At 39.4% G+C, this 10,254-nt stretch overlaps 1 protein-coding gene across 1 annotated transcript; it reads left to right on the top strand.

The window, feature by feature from the left end:
* The first annotated feature begins 753 nt into the window (after positions 1–753).
* LOC115629564 (mediator of RNA polymerase II transcription subunit 7-like) lies at positions 754–1,630 on the top strand. Its single transcript, XM_030526056.1, has 2 exons — positions 754–1,220; positions 1,295–1,630. Exons 1-2 carry the CDS (start codon positions 792–794, stop codon positions 1,628–1,630), a joined length of 765 nt encoding a protein of 254 aa, XP_030381916.1. The 5' UTR covers positions 754–791.
* Positions 1,631–10,254: the final 8,624 nt, after the last annotated feature.

The raw sequence follows: 10,254 nt of genomic DNA on the forward strand, positions 1-10,254 counted from the left end.
ACTCATATGTGCATTGATGCTGCGTTAAATATGCGCACCTGTCCTTTATTTATAGCCCCAAGTAGTTGAATTGAAAGTGTGGAATGAAGATGGATAAGCAATTAATCATATCAATTGCATAGAAAAGTTTAAGGACGTTCCTGCCACGTCTACCTTGGAAAACAAATGTTTTTTTTTTAGACACAACTTTAAAATGTTTCGGGTGCTCCTAAAATATATTCTATTTTGCTTGAAACCTTAGCATTTTCTTGAATTGTGCAAGTTTAACAAATTGACGTTTCCTAGGGTTATCAAGAAGTTCATTTACATACTAAGCTTAGTGAGTTTTTTAAAGTCTGTCGGGCGCATTATGGCATATATATGTATACTTGTATGGCAATTGTGCACACAATTTATAACAAATCGTTGGCTAACTGCCGTTTTTGAAATTATTTTTGATCAGTCGTTTCATGTAAACAAATGGGCAACAACAAGGATTTTGATTGTGGGCCTTTTTTTAATTTAATTTAATTGATTCAACGATGAACGAATGAATTAAAGTTGTGACTTGCGATGTAGTTGAAATACTCGTGCTTAAGTAACGGGTGCGTATAAATTCAAGTGATATACTATCGATTTATTTTATGCTTCGTTTTAGCTGCCGTTCTCTTGTTCTTCTTATTCCGCCATTAGGGAAAGCACACGTGTGCTCTTTTGTTTTCTTTAAGAAATACGCGTAAAAGAGTTAGGAGTTAATTACTATTTATGTATTGCTGAGAAATTGCTTCCAACGTGGTTCTTGTTTATTCGTAATGCAATCCGACGATATTCCTTCAACATCTAAAGGGATTACCCACAGGTCCGTGAAAGATTCGAGTGTAAGCGAAAACCTCACGAAGACCGATACAGTGAATCGTGCAGATCTAGAACAGGTTTCAAGCCTGCCGCTGCCACCAAAGGAATACTTTAAGAACTATTCTAATAAGGCTGTAGCAAAAGGCTTGGCGCCACCTCCACCGCCAGCACCTTCAGATAACCAAAACATCACTGTGTTCGGTATTCAGCACAATTCCAATGAGCTGGTGTGCCCTTTGGAGTCGCAGAACATTAAACGTATAGTACCAGTACATTTTGATCGCCGTAAGGAGCTGACAAAGCTAAATCACTCGCTGGTAGTCACCTTCTTAGATCTACTCGACACGCTTATAATGTGTCCCGAACATCCCAAGCGTAGAGAAAAGGTAAGTCCCACAGTTGGAGGTTATTTTTAAAGTCAATGTTAATGTGTCGTTTTGTCTTCTTCATTGTTGAACAGCTTGATCATATAAACTTGCTCTTCGTCCAAATGAACCATTTGATCAACGAGCTCAGGCCGCATCAAGCTCGCGAGACTCTGCGTGTTATGATGGAGTTGCAGAAACGCCAACGAGTTGAGACAATTTCCCGCTTCCAGGACAATCTCAAGCACGTGCGCGACATCCTCAAAAGCGGTTCACTGTCCGTCCCAGCAGACGATGATGATGACGATGACGATGATGATGACGAAGAAGTTGAAGAATCGGCGACTCCGAAGCTAAGCGCATCAGCAGCCGATGACCCAAGATTTGAAAAAGATTTCATTATGTGCAAGATTGTTGATGAAATTGAATGAATCGGGAACGTCTAACACCAACTTAAGGCATCTCCGATTTTAGTTGAACAATATGCAATATATCTTTAATAAAACTCTTTTACAGAGTTGACTTGGCTTGGAAGCAGGTGAAGACCAGCAATTTCCTGTAGCAGTAGGCCCTTTTGATGAATTCCGCTTTAGCTGAAATATAATTAATAGTTGTCTTTGGTATTCGTATCAGTTCTTTATTGTTTGTTTTGAAATGCAGTATTCAAATTGGACATTTTAAAAATAACTACTTTAAACAATTCAAGATTGTGCTCAGGAACGAGGAGATAATTACGCTGCTGGAGAGAAGCCTATGCGCCATAGCCGTAGAACTGAATCTTTGCCCTCCCCAATGTGAAAAGGAGGCCGGCGTGCTATGTGAGGCGTTTGATAAACTAAACATTTTGAAAGGAATCAAAAGCTCGACCCAAAATGATGATCGTCGTCTTTGCTTTATGAAAATGGTGCATCTGACTGGAGTGCATCTACTTCTCCTTCAGCAGAGCATTTAGACCAATACCTCCATTCCTAATCTAATACAAATAATAAGGTTCATTTTCATTTTTTTTCTAATGCTATAGTTTTGGTTACAAAAAAGTCATTGGATGTTCGCAGTCGAGGACCGTTCGTAATGAAACAATACAACATGCTTATTGTATTTGTATTTTATCTTATTTAACTCACTGTGCCTCACCAAAGAAGATGCAACCTTATGAAAAGTTCTTTGTGTCAAGGCCTTTGCTGGGCGAAAAATCTCAGGGAGAAGCATTCATTAAGTGAATGACCAGGTGGTGGAGTTTGTTTTTATACCGATTTCCTTTTGCACAGTTCACAGTTTAATTAATTCACAAAGTCTTGCGGTCGGCTGTCGGAGACTGGAAAGAGATGGACTGACAGGCGCCAACTGCAGTTAACCGCTCTGGCCGCATAGGCGCATCAAAACCAAGCAGCTGCAACTACAAACTCTCACGTGCACACTCCCCTTCCATTCCCAACATGCTCAACGCACACCCAACACCCTACAAATAGGAAAATTAAAAAAGAATGGGAAGCTGGAGTCGAGGGGGCCCAACTCTTTTGCTATAGACCCGGAACAGTGGGCGCCTTTAAAAAACACAAATTTAAATATTCCCTCTGAGTGTTACATTTAATCGCACTGAACTGGGATACCCTAGTACATTTCATGTGCAGGGTATAGTAACTACAATATTTGAAAATCACAGTCTTTGTTAAGAAAACCACCTGTAAATCCGCCCATTATGTATCAAAACTTTATCACATACACATTGTATATACGATAATATATAAATAAGTTTTACTTTATTTTTATTAAACAAGTGTACTGCTTAAAGGGGAACACATAGATTATAAATAGGATACAGCTATAATACAAATCTATATATGGAGAGACCATTATATTTTTTGAAAATATTTTATTTTGCACTGCTACAACGACCCAACGTAGCGGGTGATGTTGGTTCGATATAGGGTAATTCTCTTATTTATGTTTAAAATTGTTTAAAAATAAAGAAGGAAAGCTTGAAAATATTAGTAATACTGCAAAAAATGCTACACTCCCTAAAATGCAGCAGTCCCTGTCCCTGTCCTGTCCTGTCCTGTCTCAACCAGCATGTGCTCTTATGGAGTCTGAAGCTGGGTATACAAGTAGGGTATAGGACGCATGCCGCAGATAAAAGCAGAGATATAGCCGATGGATCGAAGCTAGAAACATTGAGACTTTTCGTCCTCATTCACTAGCTGATTATTTGATTTATCAGTTCTTAGCCGCAAAGCACTTCAACTAAATATTTGAAATTGTGACACACCCGTCCTTTGGGGAATAAAATGTGTAACAAGGCTTTGTCACTTCCACGTGGGTGATAATTGGGTAAAAAATAGTTTACAAGTATTACACCAACCGCTGTTTTCTTCAAAATGTTTCAGTCAAATTGGTGAACTTCAATCAAACATTTTTGTTTTAAATAATTCTCTATGGTAGCAGATCTAGTGAATATACTAACATACATATATTCATGGATGCAACCAGTGAGGAAATTCCTTGCTCCCTTTACAGTTCGTCCGAACACGAAATATCTCTTGATGGAGAAACTATGGGGCTTAGCTAGGCTTGTGCCCTTTAGTACCCATGTATGTACAAATACTCTACATTAGTTCGTGTAGTACATACCTATTGTGGAGTAATGAAAAGTTTGTCAAGTCAGCTCTCTTCTCGTGCTCGCAGTGACACGCATGAATTGAAATTTCAAATTTTGCTTACCTTGAATGGCAATTTGAGCCACTGTATAACGTCGGCGTTTACGGCCACGAAAGAAAATAAAAAGCGGCGTGGAGAACGCAGAAGAAAAATCAGCAGGAAGCACTTGCAACTATGTGGCACAACGCAAAACTTTTCTTATACAAAATTATGAAAAAGTTTTATTTCCACACGCGCACCGACACACACATGCATATTACTTTGCGCTGGCTCACTGTTAAATAAAAGTTGTTGTAGGCGCAAGGGCGTGGCACTTTTTATGTGCGCATATTTATTTATTTAGTTTCGGGAGTTTTTCCTTTTAGCTGCCAACTTTCGCAACTAGCGGAAAACTGCATGAAATTGGCAAGCGGAAAATTTAAACTACGCAATCATCGGGGCCGTACACTTCAAATGCTCCAAGTGTGTGTTGGGAAATACTTGTATGGTTGCTATTGTGTTGTTTGAATAAACGGAAAAATTATCATAAATCGAACTAAATTGAAAATATGTTTTGGCGTCTGATCGCACAAATCATTGTGCTGGGCCTCGTATTGGACCTGCTCTGCGGCAATATTTCGATGGAGCTTCCATCTTTTATGCAGCGCTGGCAACAGCAAGAAGACAAACAGGTTAATAGCTCCACAGAACATCTGCCCACGTCCCTATCTGAGGCAACAGAAGGCGCCGATGAACTGGTCAATACATTGGAAGACTCGAAATCCCTCATGGCCTACCTGACACTAGACGAGGAACTAATGCGACATTTCATCAAAATACGAAATGGAACCTCGCTCTACACCATCGAACTGAGTGGTATTGTGGAGGCGTCGTCCGATGGCAATGTTACCGGCTTTCCCATGCGATTCATTCGGGTTAAGCGCTTGGAATCACCCCTACAAGCACTCAGCCTGAGCGGGTCGAAGGGCGGAAAACGGCGACTGGGGCAGCGTACACTCTCGTATGCCATGTAAGATCGTAGTCTGGTATCAGAAGACGCCCTCGCTCACCAGGGAAAGTTGAATAGATGAAACAAATCGATTTCGTGCTGCTTTTCATTTGATCACACATTCCGCCAGTATCTTCGTCAACCCCAAAAAAGCATTCAATGCCTTCCATTTATTGCTTCCTTACATAAAGTAGAGGGGGGGTGGCTGCATCCAGATATTAAAATGTCATAGGTTTTTATCCACCAGTATTGTAGTGTGGGGGCAAGGGCGTACACAGCTTTACCCAAAGGGGGAGGGCAAGCCAAAAAAAATTTTTTTTTATTAAATAATAATTTAAGCATATTACGCATATGATCCATAAAATAAAATAAAATAAATTCAACTCGGTTCCATTTCAGGCGGAATAGTGCGCCATAATAATGAATGTGTGGTCGGCTTCATATTGCGGGGCCCGTTGCCCCCCTGCGTACGCCCTTGTATGGGGGTGCGAAAATATTTTAATTATTAAAAATTAATTATTTATTAAACTTATACATCATGTATCACCATCAATATAATAATTTCCATATTAAAAGCAATGATAACTAGCAGACGGAACAACCAAAAGCTTGGAATAATTAATTAATAATTAATTAATAATTATCTTTATAGGACATCTGAGGATTAGGATTATATGTATATTCATTGTGCCAAGACTGTGCATTCTTCTGTTTTAGTATTCCTTGGGCAAAATATTGCAGAGATTGCCAATATAGCCCTTTTATTTAAGGTATGAGTAGTCGATAATATTCGCAGTTACTCGAATTTTTGTATAAGCTGGGATGAGTAATCATGAGTGGGCCTCAAAAGTAGTGTAGATTATCATGTTGATAGCTGGCTGTTAATACAATGATGCATAGAAGAAAATCATACCAAGTACCTCCCACTCAATAAAAATTTCCATAGCTTGTAACACGAAAAAATTTCAATTTCAATTTCAATTTATTCACTTTCTTAAAAACATAATGAATAACCAAATGATGTAAAGATATCTTGCTGTTTAGAGTACAGGCAGCTTAGCCTTCTTTTCTACTTAATAAAAGAAAATGGAGAAATAATACAAGTTAAACAACAATTGTGACAATTATACAAAAAAGTCTACAAGTATACAATATATGTATATGCTGCTCTCAGTTCAGTCAAGTCAGTATAATGGATGGCTTGATTGTTTGAGACTATCCAATAACGTGTTTCATTGCAGCCGTACATAAATCTGATCGTTGACTTTTCTGGTTTCATGCTTCAGCTATGTATTTAGCTGATCGCATTCGACTGCCATCACATTCAATCATCAATCATTCCAAGCACTTTGCACCAAATAAACGCAATTAATACTGCTCATTCGGCTGGCAAACTTAACCCATTTTATTTATTGACATGCCACGAGCACGCAGGACCAACAGCACATCAGCAAACACACACACACATACACACGCAACTAAGCGCCACTGTTAATTTCGTACCACACTTTTGTCGAGGCCGTCCTTCGTCCTCCGACCTCCGACTTCCGTCCCTCGTCCGCCCCCCTCTATACCTTTTTCAGTTTATTTAATTACACTTTCACTGTGCGCTTGGCCACTTAGCATTATAAATGGCAAACATAAATTGCGAATGGAAGGCCGTGGGGGCAGAATTGAAATTAACGACGACTAGTTAATGACCTGTCCCGAAACTTGCCACTTGCCACTTGCCCGGCAGCGATACAGCAATGCCCCTCTGCCGCATCTTCCCCTGTTGGCCCAACAGACAGACACGCATATATCAGGCACGCATATATTCTTATAGATACATATATGTACATACAATATATTCGTATATAAGTATAAATGTAGTTATATTGGTCTTCACTTGGCTCACGACAAACTAATAAACTGGCCAAGTTGGCAGCAAATTGGCAAGTCACTGACCGATACTGGCCAATACCGACACGGACACGGACACGGACACCGAGACCGAGACCGACACCGACACACACGAGCACATAAAAGGCAAATCGAATAATTTTAATAAGATCTACGCACAATGCGTGAAAATGGCTAAAGAATGAGCGTCTTGCCGGCTGTCCGAATGAGGGACTGGTAAGTCTATTAGCAGACAGCCGGAGTCTTCCCATTTCCCATCTCCCACTGGCCGGTGGCCATTTCCCATTGACCGATTGGTGCTGGCGACGTGTAAACGATAATCAAGTAATTCCTATTGTGGCAGACTCTGTGTCGTCCTTTTTGTCTTCAGGACTCATTCGTACCTAGAAAATTCGAGCGCACTTAGTGCTCATCCCCATCCCCATTCCCATCCCCATTCCAGTTCCTTATATTCCCGCCCCACGTTCGCAACAGCAGTGTCAGGCGCCATAAAAATGACAGTAAATCGCGGTAAAATCGCGACGACCCGTCCAATCAGGGTGACCGAAATTTGGGCGCACAGTACGAGTATACGAGACCCAATATTGGCTAAGTTCGAGATTCAACTAAACATTGGAGTTAGAGCAGTTATACATCGTATTTTAATTGAGCGTGGCTTTATTTTAAACAAAATCAGCGCACATCCTTTAGTGCTGAATCATTGACTTAATTTGAAGTGTGTATACATACAAGTATACACCTAATTCTGTTTTTACACGGTAGATTGGTTCCAGAAACAACCGTGTAAAAAAAGACCTCGATCATATGCAAAAGTAGGGGATTGGTTCCTCATCTCTAAAGAAATATATAAGCAAATTTTAATTTGCAAACCGTGTTATATCACAATCGTGTAAAAAAATACCGTGTAGAAACAGAATTACACCATTGTCAGAAAAATGATGCATCAAAAAAGGAAAGGTTTTTAATTAAGTTTACTTCAGGATTAAACACAAATATTGGGTAACAAATTTTTATTTACACGGTAGACTGGTTACAGAAAAACCCGTTTTAAAAAAGACATGCATCGTATTCCTTATCTCTAAAACCTATTAAAATTAGTGAAAAAACAAGGATTTTTTAAGATCAAGTATTCAAGTTTATTTTATTATATCACATATATAATAAGCATAGTTATTAAAAAAAGAAAAAGATTTGCACTCTAAGCTTAAATGTTTGTAATGTAAATTAAATGTATGACAAGATCAGGAACTAAAAGCAATTATGTACGAGTGTAAAACAGCTATTCAATTTCTGAGGTAAAAAAAAATAAAATTAAAAAGATCATCATAAATTCAGGAACACAAATTTAATTGCTGTCAGCATCAGTTACTCGAATTCGCTTGGAGTGGAATAAAATCGTGTAAAAAATTTAAAATTTGTTATTTTCAAACCCTTTTAAATCAAAACCGTGTTTAAACCGAACGTGTAAAAACAGAATTGGGTGTATACAAGTACATACATATGTATATAACACCACAATTGTCAGAAAAATTTGGATCAAAAAAGAAGATTTTATAGTGGGTTTATATCTATTCTTTCAGGATTAAATACAATTTTTCTGTAGGAAAAGGGATGTATTTTTTGAAATTACTTTAAAAATCATTCATATGAATAAAGAAACAATTAGTTGTTTTCACATGACCTTATGTAGGAAGGACTCTTCGTATTCATACATAGCAAACGATTTATTTGCTATCTTACAAAATATTAATATCGTATAAGCTGTGCTTTCAAACAAGTGCAATTTCATTTAGTAGTTAGTTAATACTGTAATTGCTGGCTCTTCAGATGCGTTATCCATTCCCAGTAGCCAATCCCATATGCTGTGCATACTTTTTCTCAACTGACAGTTGTTTTCGAATTTGAAAATGAAAAATAAATTGAACAAAATACTTGTAGAAGGAGAAGGTCTTTGATTCGAGGACGAGTTGTTGCTGAAAATGAATGGTCACTCTTAAGTGCAATGAAACGACAAGCGAGCAAATGCCGCTGGCAACAACAAAAGCAACAAGAACAACAACAGCAAATCGAATTATAGCGATAAAGTAGCAAAGTCAAAGGAAAGAAAGACAGCGGGCAATGGGAACAGCACCAACAATGGCAATGGGAAAATGGTGACAAAGCAAAGTAGTAGCTTGCTTCTGTTGCCGCCATTTCTGTTGTTGATGTTGCTATTTCAGTTACTGTAGTTGTAGTTGTTGCTGTTGTTGTTGTTGTTGTTGTTGTCGTTGTTGCTATTGCTGTTTCTCTTGCCGCTTTCGACTATTTATTGGCCCAAGAACTTCGTTGTCGCTTTTCGCTTTTATACAACTTTTTCAAGTTGGCTGCTGTGCTGTGCTTTTAAGGCGCACGCGATAATGGCAAATGATGCATATGTGTGTGAGTGTGAGTGTGTGTGTGCGTCGCAAAGTGCTGTGCTTGCTAATACACACACACACACACACAACCGATATGTATGTATATACATATGTATATGTATGTACACACACACACGGCGACATAACAATGTGCTGGCTATCTTAGCTTAGCCTTCGATAATGGCGACAAGTACAATGGCAGCGGAAGCCACATACTTATAGGAGGGTGGGGGGAGTATGGGGGGGACTGCTCGGGGGAGGGGGAGGGGGAGGGGAAGGGGGGCGAGTGGGTGGCTGTTTAGAGAATGTAAAAGAGCAATTTGCGCTAAATGTGCGCGTCCACCGCAATTGTCTGAGTGTGTGGCCAACTAGCTGTAGCAGCAGCTCTGACTATGTATGATGATCTCGTATTATATACAGGCTCGCATACTCGTATGTATGTGTGTGCGTGTGTGTGTGTTTGTAAGTGCATGCAAGTACCAGTAGTATGTATGTATGTATCTTCAGAACTGACCATTAATTCAAAAAGAATAAAACGCAACAAGCTGGTGAAGAGGAGAGCGAGTCAACCAGAATGTACAAACGTTTGCGGATTAGCGTAAAAGTGAAACATCATCACGTGTGTGTGTGTGTGTGTGTGTGTGAGTGTATGTTAACAGTTAATTGTTTTGCGTGCATGTGTGTGTGCGAATTATATGCGTATTTAATAGCATGCGTGTGGGTATGTGTCTGTCTCCAAATTGTGCCATTAGCAGCTGCATAAAATAAAATGGCTAAGCTCGTTCGCACGTGCCATGGCCAATGTTCTATGTATGCTGATGATACTGTTATTAATATTGCGCATACGCCATGTTGCCTCAAATGAAGTTTTATATTATCGCGCCTGGCACTCACTTGATGCCTGTGCCGGGCTATTCTCGTCTCCCCCCATTTTGCTTGCAACTACATACTTATTATCTATTATCAGATTATGTTAAATTAGGTGCGACCGGGAAAACGATCCTTTGTGAAGGATTGATTGGTTTTCCCTCACAGTTTTGCGGTGCAAGAACGGATCTTTCCAATATCCACAGCTATTCGAAGCGACTGCCTTGCCACCAGCCCTCTTCCTCAT

Source organism: Scaptodrosophila lebanonensis, unplaced genomic scaffold, assembly GCF_003285725.1.
Source record: "Scaptodrosophila lebanonensis strain 11010-0011.00,11010-0021.00 unplaced genomic scaffold, SlebRS2 tig00000159-arrow-arrow-pilon, whole genome shotgun sequence".
Lineage (NCBI taxonomy): Eukaryota > Metazoa > Arthropoda > Insecta > Diptera > Drosophilidae > Scaptodrosophila > Scaptodrosophila lebanonensis.

Excerpts from the sequence above, each read along its gene's own strand:
- LOC115629564 (XM_030526056.1), top strand. The coding sequence starts at position 792 with ATGCAATCCGACGATATTCCTTCAACATCTAAAGGGATTACCCACAGG. Across the intron at positions 1,221-1,294 it reads ATCCCAAGCGTAGAGAAAAG|CTTGATCATATAAACTTGCT; the intron begins GTAAGTCCCACA and ends ATTGTTGAACAG.